At 56.9% G+C, this 14,908-nt stretch overlaps 1 protein-coding gene across 3 annotated transcripts in view; it reads right to left on the bottom strand.

Annotated features, from left to right (window-relative positions):
* Positions 1-548: 548 nt before the first annotated feature.
* LAMB3 (laminin subunit beta 3) overlaps positions 549-14,908 on the bottom strand; it is a 53,906-nt gene continuing 39,546 nt past the window's right edge. For all 3 annotated transcript variants that reach the window (XM_054563247.1, XM_054563246.1, XM_054563248.1), the window contains 13 exons: positions 14,479-14,634; positions 13,919-14,115; positions 13,473-13,584; positions 12,312-12,690; positions 11,026-11,183; positions 10,693-10,913; positions 10,226-10,423; positions 9,738-9,882; positions 5,859-6,066; positions 5,296-5,437; positions 4,752-4,928; positions 3,842-3,995; positions 549-1,262 (listed from right to left, as the gene is read on the bottom strand). In XM_054563247.1, coding sequence (XP_054419222.1) covers positions 1,126-1,262; positions 3,842-3,995; positions 4,752-4,928; positions 5,296-5,437; positions 5,859-6,066; positions 9,738-9,882; positions 10,226-10,423; positions 10,693-10,913; positions 11,026-11,183; positions 12,312-12,690; positions 13,473-13,584; positions 13,919-14,115; positions 14,479-14,634 — 2,384 coding nt within the window. In that variant the 3' untranslated portion in view covers positions 549-1,125. The remainder of the gene's footprint in view (positions 1,263-3,841; positions 3,996-4,751; positions 4,929-5,295; positions 5,438-5,858; positions 6,067-9,737; positions 9,883-10,225; positions 10,424-10,692; positions 10,914-11,025; positions 11,184-12,311; positions 12,691-13,472; positions 13,585-13,918; positions 14,116-14,478; positions 14,635-14,908) is intronic.

Raw genomic sequence — 14,908 nt, 5'->3', positions numbered from 1 at the left:
GGCACCTCGGGACAGGAGTGACGCGTTCTGACCAGGGGTCCTCACAGCGACCCCTGGAGCCCAGGCGGCCCAGCTCCAGCATCCATTCTCCTAATGACTGTGTTAGATGAGCAAGAGGTTGCGGCCCAGCCCTGCCCTGCCACACCTGTGCCCTGGGGGAAGTTATGGAGCCCTGTGGGCCACTGTGGTTTCCTCACTTGTCAGGTGAGAACTGCGGTGCTACCTACATCATGAAATAGGGCAGACCGTGTGCCCTGCCTAGCGCCAAAAAATAATGAGTGATAACTCTCAGGATGTTCATGTAGATAAACGTCTGACACAGTGCCTGGGCTACGGGGCACACAGATGCTCATGCCATTTCCACACCCAGCCCCCAAACACACACACACAAACACGCATCCGTTGCAACTGCTTTTTGAGAACCCAAAACGCACAGGTTCTGGTCTTAGTTCTGTTTCTGGAACCTGCGTGCATTTGGACACCTTGCTTCCCTTCGCCGGATTTCTATTTCTTCATCTGTAAATGTAAAACTAGATCACTGTTCAAAAATGAAATGGCTCCTTGGTGTCTCACGGTGGAAGCCATCTGGTCCTGGGCAGAGGGGCTCCATCTCCCCAAGTGGGTGAGGAGCGAGCGGGACTGCGCGGAGCGGGGCGGCCTGTGCTTCCTACACCACCAGGCCTTGGGAGATGGAGACAAGTGGTAACGGTTTACTCGGTAGGAGACACGCTCGTTTCCCTCTTTGAACCTCCAGGATCCTTTCCAAAGATTTTTATTGGGCTTTTTTACTTGTACATCATTTGGATTAAGTTTTGTGTCGGTCCAGGATTCAGCCTCCATGGAGACCAAAGAGCGAGGACACCGCCCAGCCGAGCTCCCTCCACCTGAGACCCCGCCCCCGTCATGATGACATGGCTCCGCTCTGCCATCTCTTGTCCCTCAGGTGTGGTTGTCCGTCAGTTCAGGCTCAGCTCTGACCCAGAGTAACCTGAAGTGCTGCACACCAGGGGTGGTCCAGGTGGTGCTTTCGGCTGCAACAAGAGGAGCTGGAAAGCATTCCAAAGCAGCCTGTCCCCCAAAGCAAAGGGGGCAGATGTGTGCACCCGAGGGCTGGCAGCTGGAGCATCACTTGCAGGTGGCGTAGTAGAGCACCCGCTCGTTGATGTGGTCGCGGATCTGCTCCACGCGCTTCTCCAGCCCTGTCAGGTCGGCTGAGCGAAGCATGATGGCCTGGCTCCCCTGTAGCAGCTCTGACTCCATATCTGAGGGCAGATGGAACAGCAGGGGGCGGAGGTGGGGCTGGTGTGTCCCCCAGAGACTCCCAACCCGTCCTTCTCCTCCCACCCACCTGGAAGCAGCACCTGCAGGACGAATCGCCTCTGGGGGAGCCTTCTCAAGGGGAGCCCCTCCAGCCCTAACCCACTATCAGCGAAACACACGTGCAGAAGCCAGACCCAGGAAGCCCTCATCCCAGTTATCCCACGACCCCTCCCCTGCTCCTCTGCTTAGGCTCCCTCGGTCCTCCCAGGTTAATGAGGGCGGCCACTGGCACCAGAATTAGTGGCCCGCTGCTGTCGAACCTGGACAGCTGCCATCCCACCAGTGATCCTCAAGCGAGCGCACGGCGAAGAGCGGGCTGGGCGACCAGAAAGCCTCCCCACCCCCCCTTCCCAAAATGCCACAGATTAATCTTGTCCTCCCTCTCCAGTCCACTCTGCGTCCTACCACTGGACTGTGCAAAGTGGCCTCGTGCAGCCTGTCCTTCCTGGCACCTGGGGTGGGAGAGCCCTCTACCACATTCACGAGAGCGGGGACCCAGCCTCAGCCTCACTTCTCCAGGGATAGGGAAGGAGTGCACTGCCTCACAAGGCTCCAACTTTAGGCAGCTCTTGTTGTTAAAATAAATAAATAAATAAATAAAATAAAGTCTTCTCATTAGGCCAGAATCAGACCACTTCTTGCTTAATTGTTCCGTCTGTCTCCTGGGGGCGTAGGAATGGATCTGCGCTGTCTCCCACGCCGCAGCCCTTCAGATGTCCGAGGCTCGTCTTCTCCAGATGGGACCTCCTCACCCGCTCATCCACTCCCTATTTGACGTGATCACCGAGCCCTTCCCTCCCAGTCCTGGTCACTCTCCCCCGATGTTGGGTTTGTCAATATCCCTCCTGAAGGTGTAGCAGCCACCACTGAACACGCCCCCCATCCCTCAGTGACAACCTATCAGGGGAGTGTAACAGGGTCATTACTGGGCTGACATTTAGTCAGTGGTACCCACACGGATCTATGAGTTCATAAAATATTTAAATTTCAACAGCTGCTGTTCTGTTCCCAGTCCCCACCCGTAGGGCCCCCTATGCATGATCATCCCCCCTCATTTTGCAATTAGAAGTAAATTCCTGCAAGCAGGTAAATGGCTGTTCCAGTGCTACAACCTGAGCCTTTTCTGGCTGATAAGTGCATGACACACCAATTTCTGAATATTTTTAATATCGTCCCTGAGCCATTACTCCCTTATTTTGGCTGCTTTGTATGTATTTGTGCTTTGGGAATAAGAAGATACTGCTAACTTCCATTAAGATTACAGTTACTCAAAACTCCTGAGTCATTTTCAGGTGAGTAACAATTCATATTTGCTCATCACTTATTGGTTAATAAGTGCTTTCACTACAGTAGCCACTGAGAAGCCGGGTCTCACCTGAGCTGTATTTGTGGGCTTAGGCCCAAATGATGCCAAAATGGAAGATAATTTTTCTCCTGATTTAACTTTGTAGTGTTTCAGCCCATCATTATAGATTTCCAAGACTGCCTTAGAATACTGGTTCTATTTTCTAGTGTATTAACTATGTCCTGTAAAGATGTGATAAGCATATTCTTTCTCTTCACAAAAAACATCGATGGGCAAGACTGGGCACCCACTGACCCAGCCCCTGGGCTCCTCCCTCAGGGTCGGTTCCCCTCCTCTCGCCCTTCAGGTCTGGCTGGCCACAGCCTCCTATCTACTCTCTCTTGACTCAACAGCCCAGCCCTCTCTATGGTATCCACCTGGTGAGCCAAACAGACTTCTGCCTGTTTCTCTGAAATTCAGAGAAACTCTCTCTGAGGCATTCACTGGCACACCAGCGCAATTGTCCCATCGTCGTCACACCTCAGAGACCCAGCCTGATTCCCGGACATCCCTGCTCTCCTTCCCGAGACACCCAGGACCCTTTGGAAACTCCTTTCATTCAACCTCTGCCATGTTCGAAACCCTCAGATGGTTCCCTGCTCCCTCCAGGGCTGAGTCCCCCTCCCATCCTGGCTCGGAGGCCAGGGGCGTAGACCCAGCCACGCTGACCCCTGCTACTTCTCCCATCCCATTCTGATGCTCCTCAGCCCTCCTCTCCTGCTGGGTGCTCCTGCCCCCATTTCACACTGTGCCCCAGTCTTCCCACTCTCCCTGTCTTGAGATACCTCCCCTTCTTCACAGCCCCTCTCAGGTCCACGCATCCTGCAAGCTCACATTTGATCTTGTCTTTTCTGAACATTCCCTTCACTGAACATTTCTCTCTGACCTCTTATTATTTGGGCTCTGATCACAGACCCCATTATGCTGCTAAATACAGGGCTGTGCCTCTTGCAAACAATAGGAAAAATGGCCACATCTAGAGCTCAAGCTTTTTGAAAACAGGCCGCGTCTTGCATTATACTTCCCACAGCCCCATTGTAGTGCCCCCTGCCTACGAGGTGCTCAGGATCTCCCGACTGGCCTTGCTCCCTTAGCCCTGCTGGCTCCAGCAAGACTGAGCCGCAGAAGCCCCGAGTTGAGACCGGCCTTCAGGGACACCCCAAACCATCCCCTCACCTCTCATCTTGTCCATCATCTCCATGGTCTCCCCAAACAGCTCCTCTGCCTCCGTCTTGACGCTCAGGATCCGACTGCCCTGCTCCCCCAGCGTGGAGCTCTGACTCAACCGGTCCTTCAGCTCGGCATATTTTTGCTTTATTCTTTCAAACCCCTGGAAAGGTTAGAACAGTCCCTGTCACCATGATCATCATCCAAAGTCCTAAAGACTTTTGGCTAGACCACTTGATGTCACCCAAATCAACACTGAGGGATAAAGTGCCTCCTGATATCCCCCATGATTGGTTTTGCCCATAAAAAAAGCTCCTAGCCCACATACTGTACTTTAAACTTGTTCTGCACGCCCCTCCCTTCATCTGCAGTTCCTGTCATTTCCCTCTCACCTCCAGCACAGTGTCAGGCACATAGCTGTCACTTAATAGTATACTGGGCAGCTTGGCCATTGTACCAGGACTGTAAGTGCTAACGTTCCTGGTACCCTGGAGGCTTTGAGAAGACTCTTTGATCTTCCCTCTGGTCTAATTCTGACAGTGATGGGGCTCTCGGGTAAGGCTAGTGCCTGTCCTGGCTGGGCAGCCTGCAGGGACAAGCTCAGGACGGGTGTCAAGAGACCTGCTTTGCAGATGAGGTTTGCTGTGAACGAGTTACCACTTAATCTGTAAGAGGAGAAGGATTGGACTAGATCATTTCCGACATTCTAGCTCAGCGGCAGCCAAAAGCAGACTTCAGACATCCGGTCAGATTTGGGTTAATCCTGAAGCCTCTTCCGGTTGTTCTAGAATAACTGTTATTCTACTTGCTTTCGAGCCCATGGTCCTATGCAGTGCACACGTCTACACTGAGGCGGTGTCCTCTCCTGCAGAAGCCCCCGCTGCTGTGCTCCCCCAGGCTCACGGTCAGCCCTCTGTACCTCCTGGGCACTCAGGGCCTGCTCGCTGGCGCCCTCCGCCAGCCGCTGAGCCTGGGCTGCCTGTGCCCGCTGCTGCTGGGCCTGGCGGCGCAGCTCCTCCATCCGTGCTCGGAAGTCACCCAGCTGCTCCATCATGCCTGTCACCAGTCTTTCCGCCGGCCCCAGCACCTGCTGAACCTTTGTGGCAAGAGAGAGACCTGGGTCTGTGGTGGGTCTCATAGGCAGTGGTCCTGATCCCTCTTTTCTCCAACGCATCAGGCAGCTACCACCTCCTCCAATCAGAACATCACTCCTGCCCCCTCCCAATCCCGCCTGTCCACTGGCGTCCAGGCCTCCCCCTTCTTCGGCTCCGCAGACCCCCAGCCCTTTCTGCACCTGGCCACAATACCAGAAAACCAAAGCCTCAGAGCTGGGGTCAAGGCTGTAACCCTCCTTCTTTAGGCCCCTGGCTCAGCTGCCACCAGGTCACTTTTCGGCATCTTGTATGTCTTGTGCCGGAATCTGTCCATTCCCAAAATGACAGAAGGAAGCCATAACACCTCACCTCAGTGACCCTGTCCTGAATAAGCCGAAGGGAGCGGCTGGTGCCTTGCATGGTGCTCTGAGCCTCCTGCAGCGCCACGGTGCCCTGCTGCAGGTTCCCTGCCACGTCCTCCACCTGGCCCTCCACTGCGTGGGCTCGGCTCCTGGGACCAAGAGCGGAGAGGGGAGAGAGTGAGGGAACAAGGAACGAAGAGGTATGTGGTGCAGCTCTCTGACCAGGCCAAGAGAATACTCTTCCCAGACAAGATAAGGGGAGTCTTAACTCAGTAGCTTTTGCATCCCAGGACGCTGCCCAGCAGACAGAACAAATGTGAGCGTTGCATCGGAGACACCCTGTGGGCACGGTTTCCGGTGGGGGAGGCAAGGGTCACCGTGAGTGAAGTTTTCCCCGAATGCTGCGTGTGGCGTCTCCATCCCCCACCACAGTGAGCCTCCTCCTGCCTCCCAGCCCCCTGCCCCTCTCTGACTTGGAGAGCTTCTTCTCTCACTTCCAGCAACAGACTCGGGGAACAAAAACACCAGCTCTGCCCTGGGCAGGGATGAGCTCGGGGCTCTGGACCATACCTGGCCTGCTCGGCCTCAGCCTGGAGCCTGCGAGCTCGGGCGATGTCCTGCTTGGTCTGTGCCAGCACCAGGTCCACGTTGGGGAGCCGGGCTGCGATGGCCTGGATCTCGCTCATCTTCCGCAGGACTGTGGCGGAGTCTGTGGGCAGCCACAGGGCCAGCACGGCCTCGCTGACCTCCTGGATGGTGGCCGCGTCGGTGTCAGGGTCTAGAAGACAAACGTCCATCAGACTGTGGGGAGCCCGGCCACCTCCCCAGAGGACAGGAGCCACTCCAGGCCGAGCAGCACCCACGGGAAGCACCCCTGTGGCATCTCTGCCTGGCACCCCAAGGCCCTGCCGCTCCCTCTCAGGCACACTCAGGCGCCCGTTCTCTGAGAGTTTCCGGAATGCTGGCGAGGGTGATTGCCGGCACAGCTGTGGCAACTAAGTGCCTGGTGGCACAGGAAACTGCAGGCTGGGGGGAAGGAGGTGGTGCCAGACAGCTGGTCCGGAACAATGCCTGGAGCATGAGCACACTCAGCCCGAAATTGGGGAGGGCGGCCAGGAACTAGAACTGCTCCCTTGGCGATAGGCCCCTTCTACGTGTCCCTCCTCAGACCAGAGTGCTCATTTTTGCAAAGGCAGATAGAGATTATCTGGTAGTAGTTCAAATGTCACCTTCTCAGAGAGGCCAGCCCTGGCCACCCAATATAAGGTCACACTCTTCTCCCTAGGCCAACACTCCTTATCTTCCTTCTCTGCTCATCTTTTCCCACATGCCAACACTTAACTCATTTATCTGGTCTTCTGCCTGGTTTCCTACTAGAATGTGAGCTCCAGGAGGGCAGGGTCTGGGTTCCATCCAGAACCCTATCCCCAGCCCCCAGCACCGTGCCCAGCACTTGGAGGCGCCCTGTGTGTGCAGAGTGAATGAATGATTGGAAGGGCTCCAGACACCAGTCTCCCCATTGCTAGTCAGGAAATTTGGGGCAAGTTGAATGGCCTCTCTGAGCTCAGTTTCCCAGCCTGTGAAATGGGAATAACTATCCTCAACCTGCAGGGATGAAATAAAACTCAAGTAGCAAGAATTTCACAAACCATCTCTGGGGCAGAGAGTAAGCTCAAAAGCACAGAGACAACATCTCCCCATCTCTCTCGGTTCACTTTCACAGATGCCGCTGACGTCGTCGACGCAGCAGGGAAGGGGGCAGCCACTCCTGAAGATGGTTTACCGTGGGACTTGAACTCTCCTGGGGCCCTGGAACCCTGGGCCCAGCCTTACTCTGCAATCAGAGGGCTTCCTCACCAGCCAGCTCACAGGTCCCAGCCCCAATCCCCAGGTCAGGTGGAAGGACACTTCTGGAAGGTGGAAGCCGTGCCTCCTTCATTTCTGCGTCCCTTCAGAACTAAAGCAGCACACTGCAGGAGCCCAGGGCATAACTGTGGCTGGGCTAAATGAAGTGGGCTTATCCCCAACTACAGCTTTCACAAGGACCTCCGCACAGAACCAGCAACCTCCCATCTAACCCAGAATCCCACTCGCAAAACCAGGCTTCATACCCACCTTCCCTGAAAGCCCCCCACCGAGCACACTTCCTTCCTTTATCCTGAACCACTCTGGCTGCGCCCAAGAGCTGGATCCAAGTTTCACTCAGTTAACATAGGCTTCTGAGTCTCAGGGTGGGCTCGGCACAAGTTCACCCCTCTGAACAGCAGCATGTGGGGAGCTGAGGCTGAAAGTCACACTAGACTTGGTCCCTGCCCTCATGGAACTCAAAATCTGGTGGGACAGACAGGCACACAACCAAGGAAGCATAACGCTGAGTGAAGGGGGTAAGCACAGGGCATTAGGGCGGCCACCGGAAGGGCGCCTAACCCAGTCGTACAGGTGCAGGGACATGACTAGAGAGTGGGACACCTGGAGGACTCCTAGCGGGCGAGTAGGAATTAGCAGCTAAGGAGAGGTGGGACAGGAAAGACAACCCAGGGAGAGGGAAAACATTAGCAAAGGCAAGGAGACGGGAGTGTGTGTGTGCACGTGTGTGCATGGGTACATGTATGTCTCTTGGTGCAATAACCCAGAGTGTGAACTACAGAGCGAGATGAGTCCTCGCTGCACTCCCTCCAAGCCCGATGCCCTTAGGCAGGTAACTTAAGCTCCCTGTGCCTACCGTCCTCATCTGCAAAGTGGTAGGCAGTTGGGATGAAATAATATCACAGACATGAAGCACTCCGAACAGTGCCTTGCACCTGGTAAGAACTCAGTAAACCTGAACTACTGTTTTGTCAATTCCACTCGAAGGCCGAAGACAGACGACCTCTCCTGTTCCTCCGTGGGCCTGCCCCCGCTCTGTGACCCTGGGGGCTGCAGCTAGCACCCACACCTCCCACACCAGGACTCTGGAGACTGTGAGAACTGTCCTGGGCCCCTCCTCCTCTCGGCCCCTGGCTTCGGACAGGACCTCGCCTGAGACACAAGCATACCTGAGAAGATGAAAGGGGCCCCACAGCCCAGCCACCCGCTCTGTTCACGTGAGCCTTGCACCCCAAGGACAGACTTCTTACCCTCCTCCCACTCCCTGGCAGCGGGGAACCCCTTCAGCCTCACTGGGCGTGACTCAGGGGAAGGCTTGTTCTGTCTGAGTCCGAGCCCCAAACTTGGCCCCTACCCCTTCTGTCCATGCTTGTCGAGCACCGTCTCCCTGCATCCCCTGGTAACTCTCTTCCCCACTCTGCGGCTCTCTGGGAGGGTGGCTCCAGCGTGGCCTCAGAGAAGCCAGGGGACCACTGCGGGTCCATCCTGCCCCTGTCTGACCTGCTATCTGCACTCAGGAGGGGGCTTCAGCCTACTGGGAGCAAAAGCGGCTCAGCAGTAGCAGGAAGAACCACTGTCATTACACCAAGCCCTCAGCTCCTTGTAACTAGGCTCCCAGCCAAGCAAATTCCCTGGCAGGGACCAGAAATCTAATAATATCAACTCAAATTCCTGAGGCACCTTTAATTTTTCAAAACACATTTTACATCAGTTACTCAATCCCCAGAATAAACTTGTGAAATACTACCATCCCGGTTTGCAGAAGCAAACAATGAGGCAAAGAGAAAAGTGACTTGCCCAAAGTCACCCAGGTTCCTGAATCCTGTCCAGGGAACTTTCCACTCCCCAGGGCAGCATGGGAGGGGATCTGGTTCATTTAGTCATTCAACCAACGTTGGGTGTTTGGCCTCATGCCAGGTGCCAGTGATGCAGTGAACCAGACAGAAAGCCATCCCTGCCCTCTTGGAGTTTACAATCTAGTGGGCATTCAGACAATATTCTCTTAGACACATGAATTCTACAACACAGGCTTGGACCAGTGTGATGAAGGTTGGATGTTAAAGGGGAATGGGAGGAGAGGGGTCAACCAGAAGGCCCCCCCAAGGGAGATGATATTTAAGCTGAGAGCTAGAGAGCAAGAATCAGCAGCCTTGGAGAGAAGATTTCAGGCAGAGAGAGAGATGTGTAAATCTCAGGACAGGCAAGAGCCTGGCCTGTTCAAGGACAGCCAGTGAGCAAAACAGGGAGACACAGGGCCACCCACCCAGGAGGTGAGCAGAGGCCAAGATAAGGAGCTGGGGATTTATTCCAAGAACAAGGGGAAGCCACTGAAGGATTTTAGGCATGAGTGGGGTCTGACCCCATGTGCGCATTTTTCAAAGATGCTCTGGGCTGTTTTGTTGAGAATGGGCCTGAGGGAGCAGGAGGGGAGGTAGGAGAACAGGCCATGGCAGCCGGCCAGGGGAGCGACAGGGCCTGGCCCGGGCTGCGTGGAGGCGAGGGAAGGAGGTGGCTGGCTGGCTGGCCTGCCAGGACAGCAGGACTGGGAACACCAGCCCAGGGGTGGGCGAAAGCCAGGCTCACCTGAGAGGAAGTCCCGGACCTGCTGGATAAGGAGCCGTGTGCGCCTGACGCCTTCCTCCATCTGGGCGCGGCTGGTGCTCACCTGGGTCTCCAGGCGCTGGGCATCGGATTGCACCTGTGACGCAGCCTCCTCGGCTGCCCTGATCTGCAGGCACACACTAGGTCAGCAGTCAGCAAAACCCCAAGGGAGCCTTCAGCAGCCCCTCAGGATTCCGCGGACACCTGCCACCGAAGGTCTACCTGGGAAACATTTGTAGCTAACCCGGTTTGGTCCCAGATATTACAGAAATGATGTGGACTCAGATAAAATAAAAGCGAAAATACTGTCGCCAAAGTCTACTTCTCATTCGCTGTGGAGGCCTGGGGCAAGTCACCTGATATGTCTGGGCCTTTGTCTCCTGACTGTAAAATGAGACCTGACCTCCCCAGGGGGCTCTGTCCTCTCTGCCTCCTCCCAAAGGTGCCCACCTCGCCCTGGCCGCACCTACCATCTGCCTGGTCTGCTGGAGCTGGGTGTTGAAGCCCCGTAGCTGCTCGGCCACCTGCCCTGCTGTCCGGAAGGCCTCGCCAGCCCTGGGGAGGGCGCCTCTGCAGTGGGAGCCACAGGCTGTGCCGTTGTCTCGGGGACAGAGCTCTCCAGGGCACGCTCCTGGGGTGCAGGCTGTCTCCCTGGAGCCCCCACAGAGCTGTGCAGAGAGGGGTGGTCAAAGAGGGTACCCACCGCTCCTCAACAACCACTCCTCTCTCACACAAATAGCTAGACATCTCCATGGCAACTGGGCACCAGAAACTTGTTTCCTTGACAACTACTGAGTACACCGTGAGGGGGCAAGGGTCAGGGTGGATGGGGGAGCGGAGTAGGCTCACATTGTCCTACCAGGCAATGTGGACAAGCAGTGGGTGTGTGAGAAGCTGGGGCGGGGTTTCCGGAAGTGGGACTCCATGCCTGACTCACCTTGTTGATGGTGGGTGTCAGATCAGGCAAGGAAGCCATCTGCAGCTTCAGGGCTGCAAGCTGGGGGCCACTGGCTCCTCCTCCGCCTCCCACCTGCTCCTCCAGCCTCTTGGCCTCTCTCCGGCTGTCCCTGACTTGGACTAGCCGGCGGACACTGTCAGAGACCTGCCGGTCGGCCTGGAATGACCGCTGGTAGGCTGTGGTCAGCATCTGGAAGGCTCCTGTGGGGAGAGAAGAGGGAAGCTGAGTCACCCCTGGACCCAGAGGACTGGATGCGGAAGGGCAAGTGGGCGCGGTGTGATGCATCTGGCTCTCTGCGTACCCTCTCCTCACCTGCAGGGTCCGCACTGCTGATCTTTTCAAACTGCTCCCTCTTATTCTGATACATAATGAGGAGGTGATTGAAGCTTCTGTCCAGGTTCTCTAGGTCTCCTGGGAGGGACAAGGTCTCCTCCAGGGGCAGAGGGCGCTGTAGGTCCTGCATGGTCCGCCTGAGACGGGAGAGGAGTGTTCACTAACACATAGGAGGGGGGCTGGCTCCCCAGAACAAGCCCTCCCCTTGGAGAAATTGCTATTGAGTCAGGAAAAATAGAAAGGCCTCCAGCAAAGGTAACAGGATGGAGATGCCACAGGCTGAGGAAGATTCTGCTGGGCAAAGGCTGGGAGGGCCCGCTTACCCTCCCTCCATCCCCCCACAGGCAGACCCAGGAAAACCTCTCCTTCCTGGACTTGAGCAACCCTGACACTGCCGGTTCCCCTCCACCTGCCCATCGCTGCCCGCCCCGACCCTCCTCCTGGACTCCTTACAGGCCGACCTCAGCCACCACCTGCACAGTCGAGGCGCCCGAGGCTCTCTTCCACAGTCCACACCTGCCCACAGAGCTTCCACACCTGCTGCCCGCTGGCTGTCTCCACCCAAAGGGGGTCACCTGCCCAGACCCACAGCCCCTGAACTTTCAGAGATAGGCTTCTCTCCAAGCCTCGCATTCTCCACCTCCAGGGTCAGGCATGGACGGCCCTTCCTGGAAGGCTCTTCCGTGCCTGCATTCCCAGCCTATCAAAGGCCTGCGGACTCACTACTCAGTTGTGAGACCGAGGGCACTCACACACCTGGACAGCTCTGGGCCAGCAAGGGCTCGGGGAATGGAAACTAATCATAGAATCTTCCAGAATCAAATCTCACTAATAAGGCGGCTTTGCTGGTAGGAGGCAGGAGGGTGGGATGGCTCCCATTCCAAAGGCAAATACAAGTTATTTTTAGAGCCCCTGCCTCTCGGATGCCCTCCGCCAGGCTGACTAATCCAGAGCTGACTCTCACAGGCAGCGCTGGCGCTTGAAAGAACGCTGGGCTTGGGCTCCAGCCCACGCTCAGAGAACCCTCGGTGGCCACGTGTCTTTGTCGCATCATCTATTTGTGCCTGTTTCCTCATCTGAAAATGGAAGTAAAAACACCCACCATGCCAACCACGCAGAACTGTTGTGATAGTTAAAAGAGAGAACGCACATGAAAATGCTATGTAAACTGCAAAGGGCCCAGCCCATGTACAGGAAAACTGGGGCGCCCCTGGTGTGAGCCCAGGTGGTGTAATTCTAAGTGCTTGGCAGGAAAAGAGGATTACCTGAGAGAGAAGATGGCACTGGCCAGCTGGGCCACCTCCCGCTCCGTGGCTGGGGCACCGCCGAGAATTGCTTGGATCTGTGCAATCTTGCTCTTTGCATCCAGGATCCGGGAGGCCAGACTGGGGTCCTCGAGGCCCGGACGGAGCCTCAGGGCGGCGGTGGCATTGCGGAGGCTGTCGAGGCGTAGGATCTGCTCCTGGAGGTCGGCGTCATAGGTCTGGAAGCAAGGATGGCAGGCCACGCACACTGGGTAGCGGTCACAGTAGCCTCGCTGGCACTGGTCACAGCGGGGCCCGGTCAAGCCAGGGCGGCAGAGGCAGCGGCCTGAGGCCTTGTCACAGCCTGGGCCCTCGGTTCCCCGGAAGTCACAGTCACAGGCTACAGGGAGGAGAAAGGAGGCCGGGGTCAGGGAGACCAAGGTGTCTGGCAGGGAGAGTCTGAAGGGGAGGTCCGACCTCAGGGTCTTCCGAGCTTAGAATAAGACTGTCAAGGCCAGAATAAAACTACATGATGCCAGCAACCAAAGCAGGCACTTCCTGGGCACCTACCACATGCCAGGCACCATTCCAAGTCTCACACACGCCCCACACACACTAACTCACTTGACCTTCACGACCACTGCACGGCAGAGTCGGCCCCCCCTCGATGGTCCCATTTTTATAGGTGAGGCAACTGCATTTTGGGTGCAGCATACTTCTTCCCCAGAGGAGGGAATGGAGGCTGTAGAGGGGGCGTGACTCACCCCACGTCACTCAGTAAGGCCGAGCAAAAGCAGGCCCTGTCTTTGTGCTCTTGTGGCTACTTGTCAAACTGACTTTCTGGGGACATTACACCTTCCCCCTAAGGACTTGCTCCCCCCGTCTATGAAGAGGGAAGAAATGTCCTCCCCTTCCTGCCAGGCCCTGGAGATGGCCCTGGGAAATGCTTTCTCAGGAAGTGGGGAGCAAATCAGCCCCCCTGTCGTGGGGATGTGGGCCAGGACTGGAGGCCCAGCCGGCGGGCTGGAGCAGCGGGGAGCACATGCTGTCACAGGGCACCAGGGCCCACAGCTCATGCTGCACCACAGTGTCCTCCCAGGCCACAGACCACACGCCCCACCGCAAGCCCACCCAGTGCTCATCCCCCCGCAGCCTCCAGGTCCCCCTTCAGTGGGCGCGAACCTCGGCATCCCACGGCCGTGTCTCCGTAGGTCTGGTCAGGACACTGGCGGATGGCAGCAGCGTTGCACGTCAGGCCCCCAAACCCTTCCCGACAGGGGCACTGTCCTGTGAACTGTGGGGAGAGCACCGTGAGGGAGGCTCCCCACAGCCCTGGCCTCAGAGAACCTCCCTGGCACAGTGGCCCCCAAATAAGGACTTCCACTCAGAGACGAGCTCTTAAGTCAAAGCCCGAGATGGCCCCACACAAGGGGTGGCCCATGGGCACTGCCAAAGCTCCAAGCCACAGAGGAAAGGACACTGGATGGCCTCCCCAAAGGGCTGGGGACAGAAGCAGCCAAGCCTGACTTTGGAAAGGCCCAGAAGGGCAGCGTGGAAGGGAGACGGACATGTTGGTGGGCAGCCGCCTCTCCTGTTCAAGGGCCCATGGGGCCACCCTCACCCCATACCTGGTTGCAGTGGGGGCTGAGGGAGTTGTTTGGGTCACAGGCACACGGCTCGCAGCCCTGGCCACTGGCCAGCTTCCAGTAGTAGGGAGCGCACTGGTCACATTTGGGGCCCACCACATGGGGCAGACACAGGCAGCGGCCGCTCTCCTCATCACACGGCATGTCGGGTCGGGACCCCAGGACACTGCAGTCACAGCCTGCAGGAGGGAGGGCGGCTGAACTTGGGGGACAGCTCACCAGAAACTCGCCCCCAGAGAACATGCACGAAGAGGATATCAACCTGGGAGGAGGAGCAGGCAGGGCGGATCCCTCCAGATAATCTGGCTGACTCATAAAGCCGCTGAGATTCCCACCAGTTCCAGCACCTGCCGGCTTGGCTGCCCGCCCTGCCTCCCAATGGTTGACTCAGTCCCACCTCCCAAACTGGGCCTGTGCTGCCACCTGCTGGAAGTTGGTGGCACAGCACCTGGCACACGGCACAGTGAGCAGGGCAACTCATGGGTCTGGTGGCCCCCTGCAGCCTGCTCCAAGTCAGGCCAGGCTGGGCACCCCCTACTCACGGTGGCAGCCCTGTGGGTTAGCGTAGGTGAGTCCTGTAAATCCTGGCTTGCACAGGTCACAGCGCTCCCCCTGCACGTGCTCCTTGCACACACACTGCCCGGTCACTGGGTCGCAGGGAACCCCCGGCACCGCCCCATCCGGGTCACATTCGCAGGCTGAGGCACAAAAGCAGTCAACACAGTAAGAATAAAGAAGAAAAGCAGAGCATTAAGAACACGTGGTAGGAGCCAGACTTTCTGGTTAGTGGCTTACAGTCTCACAACCTTAGTCAAGTTATTTAACCCCACTGTGTCTCAGTTTCCTCATCGGTGAAATGGGGATAATTATACAACCCGCATAGGCTCCTTATAAGAAATAAATGAGTAAATGTGCCCTAGCCATTGTGGCTCAGTTGGTTGGAGCATTGTCCAGTAACCAAAAGGTTGTGGG

This window comes from Pteronotus mesoamericanus, unplaced genomic scaffold (genome assembly GCF_021234165.1).
Source record: "Pteronotus mesoamericanus isolate MK-2021 breed Mesoamerican mustached bat unplaced genomic scaffold, CSHL_Meso_final scaffold_705, whole genome shotgun sequence".
NCBI lineage: Eukaryota > Metazoa > Chordata > Mammalia > Chiroptera > Mormoopidae > Pteronotus > Pteronotus mesoamericanus.
This window is presented reverse-complemented; position numbering and strand designations above follow the sequence as displayed.